At 41.9% G+C, this 18,798-nt stretch overlaps 1 protein-coding gene across 7 annotated transcripts in view; it reads right to left on the bottom strand.

The window, feature by feature from the left end:
• The window catches only part of farp2 (FERM, RhoGEF and pleckstrin domain protein 2), a 107,672-nt gene that overhangs the window by 82,695 nt on the left and 6,179 nt on the right, over window positions 1–18,798 (bottom strand). For all 7 annotated transcript variants that reach the window (XM_064936173.1, XM_064936176.1, XM_064936178.1 and 4 more), the window contains exon 2: window positions 10,014–10,262. In XM_064936173.1, coding sequence (XP_064792245.1) covers window positions 10,014–10,214 — 201 coding nt within the window. In that variant the 5' untranslated portion in view covers window positions 10,215–10,262. The remainder of the gene's footprint in view (window positions 1–10,013; window positions 10,263–18,798) is intronic.

The following is an 18,798-nucleotide window of genomic DNA, read 5'->3' as shown; positions in this document are numbered from 1 at the left end:
CGACTAGTGATTCATTTGTGTGCCACATGGTAACAAACATATGGTACTACCATCTGCTACTAGTGATTCATTAGTGTGCCACATGGTAGTACCATCTGCTACTAGTGATTCATTAGTGTGCCACATGGTAACAAACAGATGGTACTACCATCTGCTACTAGTGATTCATTAGTGTGCCACATGGTAGTACCATCTGCTACTAGTGATTCATTAGTGTGCCACATGGTAACAAACAGATGGTACTACCATCTGCTACTAGTGATTCATTAGTGTGCCACATGGTAGTACCATCTGCTACTAGTGATTCATTAGTGTGCCACATGGTAACAAACAGATGGTACTACCATCTGCTACTAGTGATTCATTAGTGTGCCACATGGTAGTACCATCTGCTACTAGTGATTCATTAGTGTGCCACATGGTAGTACCATCTGCTACTAGTGATTCATTAGTGTGCCACATGGTAGTGTATTGTATTAGATCAGCAATATGTGAATACAACAACAGATCAATAGCATTCTGAATACTGAAGGTCAATATAACAGATTGGTAAAAGCCAATCAAACACAGCATAGACCTACAGTATGTAACAACACGATCATCCATGAACCGGAAAAGACCATTTACATTATCAATGCCCGTAAATATACCATAGACAAGACAGTGTGATAATAACCAGAAGCTAACGACTGATGTCACATGAGTGTTTGTATTAGGTAGTAGGACCATGTTCATGGATAGTGGGTGAGTTAGGGGTGTCCTTGAACCACGTCGCTGCAGACCTCCTTGCTAGGTTTTTGGAACGGGGGTAAAGTTGGCAGCCAGACGACCGACCACCTCTTGGACAGGATTTTGGGCTCCCAGTATTTGTCCAAGCAGAGTACTCTCCATCAGGCATCCCTAAATCTTTAAGTGGTGAGCTGATATGCTGGCCACACAATCCACTGTTTTGCTTGTTTTGGATAAACAACATTGAATCTTTGAGTGGCTCAAATGAGGAAAGAGAAGAAACCAGTGAATACAATCTAAACACACGGACATTACATACAGCACATATGACATTATTTTTGGGGTTATTTACTCTGAAAAATAAGAACATAAATTGTACTCAGTTATTCTTGGTCGTTGAGAGGAGGGCATTCACACGCAGATGCTGCAGATGACACGGACAGCCTAATCACATTATCATGAGAACAGCCAGCTACTATTAAATCAAAATGTTAGATAATCGTAACACTTAACCCCACACCGCTTTGTTCGATGTGCGTAGAACACCAATGGTGGGACCACTGTAACCCTGGAGGGGGAGGGGGGGGGGGGGAAGAGTCTCAACGCTCGTCAGTTCCATCCTCTTAAAATAATCCCCCGGTAAAAAATACATATAAAATAGCGCCGCAAACTAGCTAATGTTACGAGCTCCGAGGAGTGTTATATTCAGGGAAACTAGCCATACTTAATTATTTATTTTTTAAATCAGTCTGGATAATTCAATGGAAGTTTGTGAAAGATTGTTGCCGGCCACTTGTTTGAGTTTGTTTTTTCAAGTTTTTAGAGCACACCCAGTACGTCAATGTGACAAGTCTCATCACATTTAACAAGTATCTAGCTAGTCCACGTAGCTAATGTAAGCTAGCTAATTGCTTGAAAAATAATTCCAGCAGTGTCAACGATCTACACAGTTGCGAAGTAAAAATATTGATTTGGAAGCGCAATGGCAGTCTGTTGATGTCCTCGTCCCACACTTAGCTTACTTGATATCTAGCAAACACGTTCATTACCGCCGCTGTCCCGATGTCTCAGCAAGCCAGCTGTGTTGACACTCATGCGCAGGCTAACCTTGCGCCCACCGTCACAGCGGATGAATTCAATAAATAGTTTGGAGGAAAAAAAATTAGTTTTGAAAATCCATAAATAAAAATAAAACCTAACGTTAAAATCAAATTATGATTTAATATATACTTGGAGTACAAAGTGGGGGATGAGGAGGAGGTATCCATAAGTTGGTCTTTCTCTGGGCAATTAGGAAATTACCCCAAATCCCAATGTACAAAGGTATCCCTTTAATCCTGACATTGTGATATCCCTGTTCTGAAAACCACAAGTCAAGCATGCTGGACTGGAGAGGAGAGGGGAGGTAGACGGGGCTATTTTAGCATGCGGGACAGGGAGGTGGGGTAGACGGGGCTCTTTTAGCATGCGGGACAGGGAGGTGGGGTAGATGGGGCTAGCTCAGCATGCGGGACAGGGAGGCTTGTCATGCCAGGGGAAGGTTCCATAAAATTCAGAGCTTCAATTGCATTTTTTTTTTTTTACCTTTATTTAACCAGGCAGGTCAGTTAAGAACAAATTCTTATTTTCAATGACGGCCTAGGAACAGTGGGTTAACTGCCTGTTTAGGGGCAGAACGACAGATTTGTACCTTGTCAGCGCGGGGATTCGAACTTGCAACCTTTCGGTTACTAGTCCAACGCTCTAACCACTAGGCTACCCTGCATCACCCTTCAGCAGTTCATGATTAAGCAAAACATGGGTAAACTGAACTCAAATAAAAAATTGGAACAAAGCAGATTAAACAACTCAAGCAGAATCTTCATGTGACTCACAATACGTGCTTTTATATACTATGAGTTCCACTTTCTACCAACACATACTGCATGTCCTAAATAAACTTCTGCTGGTTTCACAGAACAAGAAACTCATGAAATCAATACTGGAACAGCCTCTCCTCTCCGGGCTGAGACTGTCACTGAACGGGTTAAAAATTTAAATGATCAGTTGTTGAAATTCCTTGGCAACAAGTCCTGTGGTGCTTCTCTAAGCAGCTTCACTCTTGAGTTCATCCCCTCCCCCCCTTTCTCTATGGCCCCAAACTCAAGACACAACTGGTCTTTAAAAAAAAAAAACAAAGGCTGCCCCTCTCTCCACCCCCTCCTCTGAGTCCCCCACTTGGATGTCAACCTCACTATTTATGTACTTGTTTGCTAACATTGAGCTAGTCCTGTCTACCCCACCTCCCTGTCTCTCCCGCCCCAGTTGCTGAGGTAGCCTTGTCTACCCCACCTCCCTGTCCCTCCCGTCCCTTTCCAGTCCCAGTTGCTGAGCTTGACCCATCTACCCCACCCCCCTGTCCCTCCCGCATGCAGAGCTAGCCCTGTCTACCCCACCTCCCCTCTCCAGTCCCGCATTCTCACACCGCTTGGTTCCACAGCCCACCCCTTCGCCCCCTACTTGCATGGTGAGTTGGAGTAGAGAGCTGAGAAGTGGAGGTCAGTAAAGAGAGGGGCTGGCTGGATAAAAGAACCCTGTGTTCCCTGCCCTGCCTTCCTGGCCAGACACCACAAGGATGGGCTTTCTCCTGTTGCTCTAGGTGTAGGAGGGGCCTGGAGCCCTGGACAAGAACCATACAGGCTAATGTGTGACTGTGCTGACATTGACCATACCAGCTACCTGCAGCTGTGGACCAGACCAGAGGCAGTACTCAGAACATCAAAGCACTGGTTGGATTTGTGGAGGATGGCAGTTTGTTGAAGGGCACAGCAATTTGAAACATCAAACACTGCAATTTAGTATCTATTTATGCACAAAGTCCACATGGGAAAATTTCAAGCAAGATTAAAATTACAAGCCATAGTAGCTATAAAGAGTAGAGTATTAAAGCAGTGTTCATCATATCCTCATCGGTAATGTTTTAAATCGGCAACAAAAAAAAGCACAAATCTAGATTTATATGAATTATTAGTCAACGAGGAAATGCATGGTATATACCTACTTTCTGATAAATCATTACTCCATATACAGTTCTAGAAACATGGAATTATGTATTTCTACTACAAAAAAACACATCAGCCAGCTATCTTAAATGAAAGTCAATGGCACGTTAGGAAACTACAAGTTTAGAAGAATTAACTACACTTTTAGAGCGGGACATTCTGTCTTCGAGAGCTTAGTATCCCACCCCATGTCACTGAGCAGATAGAGAGGTGGGGGGGGGAATACCCAATTGTTATACTTGAGTAAAGATACCCTAATAGAAAATGGCTCAAGTAAAAGTCACCGAGTAAAATAATACTTGACTAATAGTATTTGGTTTGAAATAGTATCAAAAGAAAATTCATATGTAATAGCTATAACATAAAGTATCAAAAGTAAAAAATTATTTTAAATTCCTTATATTAAGCAAACAAGACCCCACCCCATTTACAGATAGACAGGGGAACACTACCAACACTCAGACATAATTGACAAATCCAGGCTGTATCACAACAGGCTGTGATTGGGAGTCCCAATAGGGCTGCACACAATTGGCCCAGCATTGTCCGGGTTAGTGGAGGGTTTGCCCGGGGTAGGCCGTTGATGTAAATAAGATTTTGTTCTTAAGGGTTAGTGGAGGGTTTGCCCAGGGTTGGCCGTTGATGTAAATAAGATTTTGTTCTTAAGGGTTAGTGGAGGGTTTGCCCGGGGTAGGCCGTTGATGTAAATAAGATTTTGTTCTTAAGGGTTAGTGGAGGGTTTGCCCGGGGTAGGCCTTTGATGTAAATAAGATTATTTTCTTAACCGACTTGCCTAGTTAAATACTGGTTCAATAACAATATATAATCTGGGACATGGTTGTTATATTGTCTCAGCAGTGTCCCCATGAAAAGATTTGGTTAGAATGACATGGCATTATTTTATAGTATGAAGAATACAATTGAACACAGCTGAATAAACTGTCAAGGATATTGTCGCCAAACGATGAGGGAGTGCACACATGCAGCTAGTCTGTATTGAGCGGTTAACGAAGAAATAGGTAACCTTATATGCTTAATTTAGAGTTATTTATGCAACTTTAGCTGTGATACAAACATTGGGCTTTATGTTTTGTGGAACGTTTAATATATTGTAAGGCTGCATGATGCAACTAACAACTTGAAGAAAGTTCAATGGAAAACATGACCTCTGCATCGGTCTTTTTGAGCCGTTTGCACACACTTAATCAGTCTCTCATTCACACTTTGACAAGAACTTTATAATGCCTCCAATTTCCCAACGGCATCCCCTTTGTGTGGCCATAATGCCGCCCCCCCCCCCCCCAAAAAAAAAAAAATCCATGCCTTTAGCAGCCAGTGGCCATTGTGCCTTGGGTTGAATATAATAATTATAATTCCCTTCTACTAGCTGCGAGCACCAAAGCACCTCTCACTCCATGGATCTCTCAGATATCTCAACTCTTATTAGCCAATGCCCGTCATGTGATCGACTCTTTCTCACAGGCTACAAGTGAAGACAGACCGAGTACGCAACAGCGCCCGTCCTTATTGAATTCTGGAGGTGCATATTGAAGATATTGGAAAAACTGTCCACATTTACTTTGTCATCCAACAAGATGAGTAGGCCTAAAGAACAGCAAAAACACTAGTCTATGTCAATCTACTATCCCTCATTGTACAAAAGTCAATCTATTCTATTCTGTGTGAGAAATAAATATGCCAAACAGTCTGGGACAGTTGTGGGATACGATAGATTCCAAATTAATACAACCACTAGCATAAAAAAATGTTCGTTTTTTTAAAACAAGTAAGCTGACACTGATGCAACAGATCAAAAATGTTTAGATTAAAAATTGATTAACCATTAAGCTATTTCTTCACATAAGCGCAGCAATGCGTACACAGCACAAGTGTGAATGTTCCAACAAATACATGTGTGAAAACACCATTCTCAAATTAGCTTAAAATGTGATTATGCTGTAATGCTTTTATTACAAAAAGGTGCATTTTTATGGAGAAATTTTTCACCAAACACCTTTCCCCTCAATCCTGACTTGTCTCCCAAGTATCCTACTGAAAAACATCCCCACAGCATGTTACCACCTCCATGCTTCACCATAGGGATGGTGGCAGGTTTCCTCCACATGCTTGACATTCAGGCGAAAGAGTTTAATCTTGGTTTCACCAAACCAGAGAATCTTGTTTCTCATGGTCTGAGATTCCTTTAGGTGCCTTTTGGCAAACTCCAAGTGGGCTGTCATGTGCCTTTTACTGAGCAGTGGCTTCCTTCAAGCCACTCTACCATAAAAAGGCCTGATTGGTGGAGTGCTGCAGAGATGATTGTCCTTTTGGAAGGTTCTCCCAACTCCACAGAGGAACTCTGGAGGTCTGTCAGAGTGAGCATTGGGTTCTCCCCCAGATTAATCAGTTTGGCCAAATATGTAATATTTGATTTATAACATTATCATGCACACGTCTCAAAACAGAGACAAATAAATACCTGTCATCTATCCACTTAAAAATAGTGAATGGAGGATGCTTTCCCATGGTTCATTTTCATGCCAGCCAGGTAGGCTATACTCCTGTTGTAAAGATAAGCACATTGCTTAATATTAGGAACGTTGATAAATAAATATATAGTAGACCTAGCCCATTGAAAGCTGATGGGGATCCTCCTCTTTTTAATAGAGGCCATCACTCTCTTCTCTCTCATAATTGCATAGCCTATAGAAATGTTGCGCAACATGAGCTCACGGGCTCTCAAAACGTGTTTGACATCAATGAAAATGTAATCGCAAATTGAATCAGACACTGGCTGTATCAGGCAGTTAGCAAGTTTGGTTGGCTACTAATGACCATCAACAGCATCAGAGCTTGGAGAAGCCTAATTATGGTGAATAAAAAGTCACGTGGAATTTGACTGCCTTCAAGATTCGTGACCGCCAGTGTGGCAGGTAATATGGTCACTGCAACAGCCCTAGTGGTAACCGACTCAGAGTCCTTCAGTGTGAATTCATAGTGGAAACTCTGCTTGGATGGATTTTCTCCCTCCAGAGAGCAGGAAACGTGGCGTGATGTAGTGACTTCCTCATCACTTCCTATTAGCCTAGTGAATGAGGTCCTGCACACGCCAAACCAGAGAGACAGCCAGCCCAACCAACCACCAAGCCAGCCAGACAGGCAGAGCCAGCTAAAATCAGCCACCCAGGTAGACAGGCAGGCAGAAGATAGACAGACAGCAAGCCAGTCACAAATACAAGACAAGTGGGGAGCGAAAACATTATGCAAGACAGCAGCAAATCATTATGTAAGGCCTAAGAGCCAGTCCATCAGAACCCAATCTATTATTATTTCTATTATGTCCTGGTATAATTAGCAGGGTAAAGCTCCCTTAGCCAGAGTTCATTTTAATAACCAGTAGCTTGAGTAGGAGACACTTGAGAGTAACCATGCATTAGATTTCAGTGGTGGCCTTGACTATTGTCAGGGTCAAAGGCCAGTGTGTCCCCCCCCCCCCCATGATCAAAATGCTGGCCTACCACTAGCACCTCTGGGGTTACAGGCTAGAAAAACCATATGGAGCTAAAGTCATGTGTCTTGAGTGACAAAAGGACTAACAAAAACAAAACCTCTTTAGTAGAACACCCCAACTCCTCAAATATACAGCTATGGCATTGCCTCATAGCCATAGTCTTGTGTGTGAACTATAAAACCGTGCTCGCACGTGTAAAGAAGAGTGACAAACACATGCTCCCTCTCTCTCTCTTCCATCTCTCCATAGTGATTTACAGTTTTCCTGACAGTATTTGGGAGAGGCCTAATTGAAGTCGTTGTCTGCTCAACTTGACAGTGTGCTGTGACCTGACTACGAGCCAGAGAGAAGAGGAGTCAGCACAGACTGGAGGAACATCAAAGCACAGGAAGGATAGATGTCTTGGTCAGGTGGAAAGGAACGGGTAAGGCAATGTGGCCATCATATTGCAGTCATGACCACACCTCACTGACCGGGCTACACCAAACAGCCAAACCACAGGGAAGCGAGGCATAGATCACAGCCACAGTAGGGACAATAGTGAGTAACAGTAGCATTAAAAGTAACAGAATACAGTAACACCAGGGTCATCCCAGCTCCATAGTGTATAGCAGAATACAGTAACACCAGGGTCATCCCAGCTCCATAGTGTATAGCAGAATACAGTAACACCAGGGTCATCCCAGCTCCATAGTGTATAGCAGAATACAGTAACACCAGGGTCATCCCAGCTCCATAGTGTATAGCAGAATACAGTAACACCAGGGTCATCCCAGCTCCATAGTGTATAGCAGAATACAGTAACACCAGGGTCATCCCAGCTCCATAGTGTATAGCAGAATACAGTAACACCAGGGTCATCCCAGCTCCATAGTGTATAGCAGAATACAGTAACACCAGGGTCATCCCAGCTCCATAGTGTATAGCAGAATACAGTAACACCAGGGTCATCCCAGCTCCATAGTGTATAGCAGAATACAGTAACACCAGGGTCATCCCAGCTCCATAGTGTATAGCAGAATACAGTAACACCAGGGTCATCCCAGCTCCATAGTGTATAGCAGAATACAGTAACACCAGGGTCATCCCAGCTCCATAGTGTATAGCAGAATACAGTAACACCAGGGTCATCCCAGCTCCATAGTGTATAGCAGAATACAGTAACACCAGGGTCATCCCAGCTCCATAGTGTATAGCAGAATACAGTAACACCAGGGTCATCCCAGCTCCATAGTGTATAGCAGAATACAGTAACACCAGGGTCATCCCTGCTCCATAGTGTATAGCAGAATACAGTAACACCAGGGTCATCCCAGCTCCATAGTGTATAGCAGAATACAGTAACACCAGGGCATCCCAGCTCCATAGTGTATAGCAGAATACAGTAACACCAGGGTCATCCCAGCTCCATAGTGTATAGCAGAATACAGTAACACCAGGGTCATCCCAGCTCCATAGTGTAATACAGAATACAGTAACACCAGGGCATCCCAGCTCCATAGTGTATAGCAGAATACAGTAACACCAGGGTCATCCCAGCTCCATAGTGTATAGCAGAATACAGTAACACCAGGGCATCCCAGCTCCATAGTGTATAGCAGAATACAGTAACACCAGGGTCATCCCAGCTCCATAGTGTATAGCAGAATACAGTAACACCAGGGTCATCCCAGCTCCATAGTGTAATACAGAATACAGTAACACCAGGGTCATCCCAGCTCCATAGTGTAAAACAGAATACAGTAACACCAGGGTCATCCCAGCTCCATAGTGTATAGCAGAATACAGTAACACCAGGGTCATCCCAGCTCCATAGTGTATAGCAGAATACAGTAACACCAGGGTCATCCCAGCTCCATAGTGTATAGCAGAATACAGTAACACCAGGGCATCCCAGCTCCATAGTGTATAGCAGAATACAGTAACACCAGGGCATCCCAGCTCCATAGTGTATAGCAGAATACAGTAACACCAGGGTCATCCCAGCTCCATAGTGTATAGCAGAATACAGTAACACCAGGGCATCCCAGCTCCATAGTGTATAGCAGAATACAGTAACACCAGGGTCATCCCAGCTCCATAGTGTATAGCAGAATACAGTAACACCAGGGTCATCCCAGCTCCATAGTGTATAGCAGAATACAGTAACACCAGGGTCATACCAGCTCCATAGTGTATAGCAGAATACAGTAACACCAGGGTCATCCCAGCTCCATAGTGTATAGCAGAATACAGTAACAGGGTCATCCCAGCTCCATAGTGTAAAACAGAATACAGTAAAAACCAGGGCATCCCAGTACAGCTGAACTCTATAGTGTTAATCAGACTGAAGTAACACCAGGGCATCCCAACAGTAAGCGGTCTTAAAGGGGGGGTGGGGAAGGGATTTGTGGACCAAAGCCATGTGGCAGCTGTCACCACCCGAGTCAGGGACTTGGGAACGACGTGCTCTGACGTTGTGCCTCTGCTACAGAACGGCTTCTGTTACTTGACAAATTAGGAAAGATACTGTTGCAATGGGATTTTTTCTGACCAACAGGAAGACGTGCATTGCATTTTGATCTCCCCGTAAATGTAACAAAATATGCGTTCGATTTAATTATGACCATATAATTAAGCTGTGTGGATCTGTTCTACAAGTGGCATCCAACTACCCCCTCTGAAGATCAATAAAGAGTCGTCAAGAACTAGCATGACCGCAACGTGAATTAGTCATTCTATGGGCAACTCACCTCCAAGTCGTAAAACTCCTGGGAGTCGTCCAGGCCCTGGACCCTGAGCTGTAGTCCTCTGCCTGGGCTCCTACCCCCGGGGCCCAAGGCATCACTGAGGCTCTGGCCCGGCTCCAAGGTACTGATCCCAGCATTGAACTGGGCTCCCAGCCGGGTGCCAGGGGTCTGTATGGCCCTGTAGGAGCCCTCCATTTCACCCATAGCTGCTGCTCTCCCCTCACACCAACCAGCCCACTGGGTCACTCACTCCTGCAGAAAGACATTCAGAACAGTTCAAGTTAAGGACGCCCCTCACAACCAACCAGCCCACTGGGTCACTCACTCCTGCAGAAACAGACATTCAGAACAGTTCAAGTTAAGGACGCCCCTCACAACCAACCAGCCCACTGGGTCACTCACTCCTGCAGAAACAGACATTCAGAACAGTTCAAGTTAAGGATAAAGTAAATAGAAAAGTTTCAAATCTGTGGTGTGCTGCAAAAGGCGGCAGCTAATGTAAATGGGCTTCTAGAATGAAGGATCTAATGTAAATGGGCTTCTAGAATGAAGGATCTAATGTAAATGGGCTTCTAGAATGAAGGATCTAATGTAAATGGGCTTCTAGAATGAAGGATCTAATGTAAATGGGCTTCTAGAATGAAGGATCTAATGTAAATGGGCTTCTAGAATGAAGGATCTAATGTAAATGGGCTTCTAGAATGAAGGATCTAATGTAAATGGGCTTCTAGAATGAAGGATCTTCAGGATAAATCAGTCTCATCTAATGTAAATGGGCTTCTAGAATGATCTTCGGGCCTCAGGATAAAATCAGTCTCAGGCAGGTGGCATCTCTGCTTGACAACAAAATGATACAAGTATGTTTGATGCAGTGGTCAAATCAACATGTCAAACTGTTTACCACTGAAGAAAGAAAAAAAAAAATAGGGTGAAAATGTATTGGCCAATGTTTATTAGACTTGGGCAGTGTACCATATACATTGGGGTATCTGGGTTTTTGGAAATTTTGTTGTTACTTTAAGTAAATACCTGCAGTCAACGTGTGCAATACGTTAGGAGATAAAGATGGCTTTCTTCATTTCACCTGCCACAGTTTTCATTATGAAGCTTACCAGTAGTGTTTATTTACAAGTACACAACGACGAGAGACCAGGGCCTTGCGAGTCACTCACTGTTGTGCAGCACACACCAAGTGATCTAGTTACAGTACGGAATTCACAACTAAATGTTTACCGGCTAGATATCTTATAACTATTAAGTTGACTGTCTAAAATGTTAACGTATTCCAAAAACCAAGCTCCACTTCAAAGCCTAACATCAGAGGATCTCCTCCGGGATAACAAGTACATGTACAATGCTAGAATGCTAACGAAATGCAAACCTTTTTACAGTCTCCGACCTAAACTATTTGTTTCTACCAGCAGAGGATCCCCTCCGGGATCAAGAGCATTGCCGTCTAATATTTGTTTTGTCCGTGCAGCAAACTGGGAGTAGAATTTTTGCAAATAGTTTAGATCGGAAACTGTAAAAAGGTTTGCATTTCGTTAGCATTCTAGCATTGTACATGTACTTGTTAGCATGGCTAACATTGGGATTCCAGAGGCTAAAGGGGTCCCAGCTGAAACAGGTCGGTAGAGTGTGCTAGAGGTCAACTGATTCATCGGAATGGCCGATTTCAAGTTTATTACAATCGGAAAATCTGTGTTTTTGGGCGCCGATTTTGCCGATTTAAAAAAGAAATGTATACTTTAACTTGGCAAGTCAGTTAAGAACACATTCTTATTTTCAATGACGGCCTAGGAACGGTGGGATAACTGCCTTGTTCAGAGGCAGAACGACAGATTTTCACATTGTCAGTTTGGGTGATCCAATCTTGCAACCTTACAGTTAACAAGTCCAACGCTCTAAACACCTGCCTCTCATTGCACTCCACGAGGAGCCTTCCTGTTACGCGAATGCAGTAGAAGCCAAGGTAAGTTTCTAGCTAGCATTAAACTTATCCTATAAAAATCAATCAATCATAATCACTAGTTATAACTACACATGGTTGATGATATTACTAGTTTATCTCGCGTGTCCTGCATTGCATATAATCGATGCAACGCTGGGGGATGATTTAACAAAAGTGCAAACCTGAAAAAAAGCAAACGTTGGACGACTGTACCTAACCATAAACACCAATGCCTTTCTTAAAATCAATACACAGAAGTATATATTTTTTAAACCTGCATATTTAGCTAAAATAAATCCAGGTTAGCAGACAATATTAACTAGGTGAAATTGTGTCATGGTATATGCAACAGTTTGGGCAGCCTGGCTCATTGCGAAATAGTTTGCCAGAATTTTACATAATTATGACATAACATTCAAGGTTGTGCAATGTAACAAGAATATTTAGACTTAGGGATGCCACCCGTTAGATAAAATACCGAACGGTTCCATATTTCACTGAAATAAACGTTTTGTTTTCGAAACGATAGTTTTCGGATTCAACCATATTAATGACCAAAGACTCGTTTTTCTGTGTGTTATTATGTTATAATTAAGTCTGATTTGATTGAGCAGTCTGAGCGATGGTAGGCAGCAGCAGGCTCGTAAGCATTCATTCAAACATTACTTTTGTGCGTTTTGCCAGCAGCTCTTCGCAAGCACGGCGCCGTTTATGACTTCAAGGCTATCAGCCTAATGGCTGGTGTAACCAATGTGAAATGGCTAGCTAGTTAGCTGGGTGTGCGCTAATACTGTTTCAAACGTCACTCGCTTTTAGATTTGGAGTAGTTATTCCCCCTGCAGCTTTTGTGGAGCGATGGGTAATGCTGCTTCGAGTGTGGCTGTTGTCGATGTGTTCCTGGTTCGAGCCCAGGTAGGGGCGAGGAGAGGGAAGGAAACTATACTGTTACACTGGCAATACTAAAGTGCCTTTAAGAACATCCAATAGTCAAAGGTTAATGAAACACAAATGGCAGAGAGAGAAATAGTCCTATAAATACTATATTAACCTCTTGAATCTCCCCATCCCGGATCCGGGATCGTGACTAAAGCCTCAGGCTCATTAGCATAACGCAACGTTAACGATTTCTGAAAATAGCAAATAAAATGAAAATAATGCGCCTGCTCTCAAGCTTAGCCTTTTCTTAACAACACTGTCATCTCAGATTCTCAAAATATGCTTTTGAACCATAGCAATTCACTAATTTGTGTAAGAGTATGCTAAGCTAGCTTAGCATTTTGAGTAGCATTTAGCACGCAACATTTTCACAAAAACCAGATAACCAAATAGATAAAATCATTTACCTTTGAAGAGCTTCGGATGTTTTCAATGAGGAGACTCTCAGTTACATACCAAATGCGCAGTTTTTCCTAAAAGCGTCTGTGTGTAGGAGAAATCGCTCCGTTTTGTACATCGCATTTGGCTCCCGAAACGAACCGAAAATTCAGTCACCTACAACGTCAAACTTTTTCCAAATTAACTCCATAATATCGACCGAAACATGGCAAACGTTGTTTGGAATCAATCCTCAAGGTGTTTTTTCACATATCTCTTCATTGATATATCGTTCGTGGAAGCCTGCATTCTCCTCTGAATTCTGTGGAAAAATACTTGCAGCTGACTTTTGCGCACCAATTTCGGCGCAGGACACCGGGCGGACACCTGGTAAATGTGGTCTCTTATGGTCAATCTTCCAATGATATGCCTACAAATACGTCACAATGCTGCAGACACCTTGGGGAAACGACAGAAAGGGCAGACTTACTCCTCTCGCATTCACAGCCATATAAGGAGACAATGGAAAACAGAGCCTCAAAAATCCTGCTAATTTCCTGGATGCCGTCTCATCTTGGTTTTGCCTGAAGCTCACGTTCTAGGGCACGCACAGAAAATATCTTTGCAGTTCTGGACACGTCAGAGTGTTTTCTTTCGAAAGCTATCAATTATATGCATAGTCGAGCATCTTTTTGTGACAAAATATCTTGTTTAAAACGGGAACGTTTTTCATCCAAAAATGAAATTGCGCCCCTAGAGTTTCAACAGGTTAACTACAACCTAAAACCTCTTACCTGGGAATATTGAAGTCTCATGTTAAAAGGAACCACCAACTTTCATATGTTCTCATGTTCTGAGCAAGGAACTGAAACGTTAGCATTCTTACATGGCACATATTGCACTTTTACTTCTCCAACAATTTGTTTTTGCATTATTTAAACCAAATTGAACATGTTTCATCATTTATGAGGCTAAATTTATTTTTATTGATGTATTATATTAAGTTAAAATAATTGTTCATTCAGTATTGTTGTAATTGTCATTATTACAAAGAAACACTTTTTTTATTAGAAAATTTAAATAAAAAACGTCCGATTAATCGGTATCGGCTTTTTTTGGTCGTCCAATAAATTGGTATCAGCGTTGATAAAAATCATAATCGGTCGACCTCTAGTTTGTGCATACATATATACACATACACATACACATACACATACATACATACATACATACATATATATATATATATTGATTACATTTTGTGATGTTTGTGTTTGTTTTGGACTTCAGTGAGGGTATTTCAGCTGCATACAATTTCCTGGAGGCAAGCCGAAGTTGAGCCGAAATCTACGCCCCTTCGTCGGTGATAGGTCAACAGTAGGGATTCTTCAATAAAGTTTGTCATTCAACAAGAGACCACTTTCATGCACATTGGAAATTGCTGCACCAACCATCTTAGTTAGATGTAGATTGCGCGACTAAGATTTCTCCAGCAAAAAAAACGTAAAAATGAATGACAGATTTCTTGAGTTATCTTAGAATCAACTCTGACTACGGGGATCAAAATGGACAAGCGGTAATCATTTCATCTTTTTTTCTCGTTTTTCGGTTGGGCTAGCCAAGTTGGACCCTCTTGTTGCGATCGTTGCGAGAGCTAGCTCTAAATCCGACAGGAATCCCCTGCGTTAATTTCTTCACACTCGCAACAGTAAGTTAACAGCTCACCATATTTGTAAATATTTTTTTTATATAATTACCCTGTAATGTCTTAAATTTACCTGTTATGGTGAATAAAATATTAAAATCAAAACATTGTCAGGTATGTGGTGGTATATAATACGAGCTGTTAGATAGCTACATTAGCTAACAGGCTAACGGAAACCAAAACATTGTTTAGAGAAATTCGCTTTTATCCTAAATACATTTTAAAATGGATGGGGTTTTAGGTGCAGAAAATAGAGCATGTAGCGTTACTATTTGGACCAGGCTGCTGCGATGTCACGCAGACTGACATTTTTTGTGTTTATAGTTTTTAATAAAATGATTAGGACGAGTTTGATGTCAGACAGCAATAGAATGTTGATTTTGTTAATACGTGCCCAAGACTGTAAGATGTAAGGTGACGTTTATACTGCGGGGTTGGCAGGACTTTTACAATACATTACCGCAATCACGACTAGGTTGGTTGCAGGAAATAAAAGAAGAGGCTTCGTTGCCAGTAAGAGGTAAGAGGCTTCGTTGCCACCCATCAAATATGAAAGAACATTCAGCAAAAAGTTAGAGAAACAGTCTGTTTGAGAGACTAGACCTCTTAAAAAAAGGTTATGGTATCAGGGTTCTGCATTGAATATGTTTAAAAGCCCAGTGCAGTCAAACACATGACTTTCCTGTGTTTTATATATATACACGTATTCCCCACTATGAGGTTGGAATAATATTGTGAAAATGATCATGCCCTTTTAGTGTAAGAGCGGTTTGAAAAGAACACCTGAAATTTCAGCCCGTTTTGATGGGATGGAATTTTTGGCCTGCCTGGTGATATCACTAGGCGGTAAATTAGTTCAAAACATGAATAAAGAAGAGGGTTCCAAACCTCTCTTGCCAATAACAGCCAATAACAGTTTCCCATTTTACTCTCCTCGGTAAGACAACTCCCAGACAGCCCTGGCAAAATAGTTGTTTGAGAAATTGTTGCTTGAGAAATTGCTCTTTGCTAAGGAAGCTATTTGTGATTCTTTTTGGCCATTTCTCAATTTTAAACAAATCACAGTAAGTTACTTAACTTTTACCTAGAAAGCATTTGATAGAGTTAATTTTTTATATAACAGCTGCATTGGAACTTTAAGAAGGTTGGAGTTATTTCTGGGTGACTCATACAAAACCCCCACACAAAATCAAAGGTCATATCTGGAATTGATAGCAATATTTGTTTTTCACCCTGTCTAATGAATTGGCTAAACACAGCCTCTTGATGTCAGAGAAATAAATGGGAAATGACTATTTTACAACCATTCATCACACAGTGACAAGAGTGTAGGAGGTATCAATGAGGCATGGTTAGGATATCTTACATACCTTATCATGGCCTGCCCTGATTTACCCTCTATAATCAAACAAAACAAATCCTTCTCAAACTTCTGTAGAAGTTCAGATTGCTCACAATAATTTGAAAAAGAAACTTGAGACATGATTAATATTATCTATAGCATCAATAAGGTTCCTCACCAAACCCAGAAAAAAACAAAAAACAAACAGGAAATACAAGTAGTATTTTGATGTCATTTTTGTTTTTATAAAATGTTTACATGACTTTATGATTATTGAAAAATATAAAACATGAATATGGCAAATTTCCCCATTTTTGATTTAACTCATTTTAAGTTATATTGTTTAACATAATATACTTTACGGGCAAATCAAATCGTATTGGTCACATACACACGGTTAACAGATGTTGATGCGAGTGTAGTGAAATGATTGTGCTTCTAGTTCCGACAGTGTAGTAATATCTAACAAGCAATTAAACAATTCCCCAACAACTACCTAATACACACAAATCTAAAGGGGTGAATGTGAATATGTACATATAAGTATATGGATGAGCGATGACTGAGCGGCATAGGCAAAGTGCAGTAGATGGTATACTGGTACCGTACATAGACATATGAGAAGAGTAGTGTAAGATACACGTTAACGTTATTAAAGTGGCATTGTTTACATTTCCAGAGTGGCATCTGACACCATCGCTGGTATTATCAGGTTGTATAGCTAGTTACGTTTGCTCTGACTCAGTACATTTACTAGCGGTAGAGGCTAACACGATTTAGGGCCAACTCGCTAAGAAAAGACAAAACGAGCCATTTGCGGGAATAAGAAACAAAATTATAGAAGACCAATGGATTTATAATAAGAATTGAAAACCGCATCATTGTCATCAACATGGAGACTGAACGCAAGCAGTCTCATGGTCGTCTGTGTGGAAACCCGGAGAGCGCTACCCGGGCCAACCCTAACCCCGGATGACGCTGGGCCAATTGTGTGCCGCCCTATGGGACTCCCAATCACGGACGGTTGTGATACAGCCTATAATCGAACCAGGGTCTGTAGTAGCACTGGGATGCAGAACCTTAGACCACAGTGCCACTTGGTAGCCCCATATCACATTTAATAACCTACACATTCAAATACCATTATAGAAGGTAATGTAAAAAGCCCATCCGGTCCGTGCATCAATACCGGTAGATCATAAAATGAGGTATACCGCCCACCTATAGCAGTATAGCAACAGTTGGACATGTGTAACGGATGTGAAACGGCTAGCTTAGTTAGCGGTGTTCTGTTCACGCTAAATAGCGTTTCAATCGGTGACGTCACTCGTTCCGAGACCTTGAAGTAGTGGTTTCCCTTTGCTCTGCAAGGGCCGTGGCTTTTGTGGAGCGATGGGTAACAATGCTTCGAGGGTGACTATTGTTGATGTGTGCAGAGGGTCCGTGGTTCGCGCCCGGGTCGGGGCGAGGGGACGGTCTAGAGTTATACTGTTACACATCATTCACTTTGAACTGGACTGTGTGTTTACTGGCAGTTAAAACAGTGACTTAAGATCGTTAGAACACATTAGCCAAAATCTACAAAATACACCTGGAAGGATTTCTGCAAATATGTCAATACCACTTGGGAGTCCGCTTACATTTGGGAATTTTACAGTCCTATTGATCAAACAACTATAAAAAAGGTAGGCTCTCTTCCGCAGTTAAATCACAAGAACAAGATGGACAACTAATGCAAGCCAGAGCAAGACGAGTTAAAATCTAACGAGGGAACATTAGATAAACCCTCAGCTTGCCTGCCAATGCATGCCTGTCCCATACCACGTTCTGAGAACTGAATGGAAACTTGCCTGATTGCCCACCTATTTGATCGATGACAAATACATTTGACAACGAAGGGTGTGTTGGTAAACTGCCTCCAGTGTGTCAGTGTGTGCTCCGAGTCATTCGTAAATTCAGAGCGCTTCCCTGTCCGAGAGTTCAGAGTGCACACTGGACGCTCTGCCCGAGGAGTAGGGTTGATCCGAGCGATCCTCACAACGGCAGTCTGTCTAAAGTTGGCTAGCTTGCTAGTTACTTCCAGATAAATGAGAGAACACCTCACTCTGACCACTAAACAATTTTTAAAAAATGTTTAAAAAAAATGTATACATATATATATATTATTTTTTTTTTCACACTAGCAGAGGTTGTTAACTGGGCTGTATTTATGTTATTTCGTGACTAACTGTGCTGCTGGAAAAAAAATTACAACTTTTTTTTTGACAACTTTTACTGACACCGGTCATATTTAGCAGGTGTTGAGCATTCATAAATTCATCAGTTATTCTGCACTCTGGAACTCAGACGAGAGTCCGTTGAAATCGGAGTAGCCAGAGTGACTTGACAAAAGCAAGAGATGAACAACTGTTATCTAATAGTTGTAAGTTCAGCATAGCTAGCTAGCAAACCAATTCACCATTTTTTTGCACTACCA

This window comes from Oncorhynchus masou, chromosome 24 (genome assembly GCF_036934945.1).
Source record: "Oncorhynchus masou masou isolate Uvic2021 chromosome 24, UVic_Omas_1.1, whole genome shotgun sequence".
Classification (NCBI taxonomy): domain Eukaryota; kingdom Metazoa; phylum Chordata; class Actinopteri; order Salmoniformes; family Salmonidae; genus Oncorhynchus; species Oncorhynchus masou.
The sequence above is the reverse complement of the archived record's forward strand: the minus strand, read 5'-3'. Positions and strand labels throughout refer to the sequence as shown.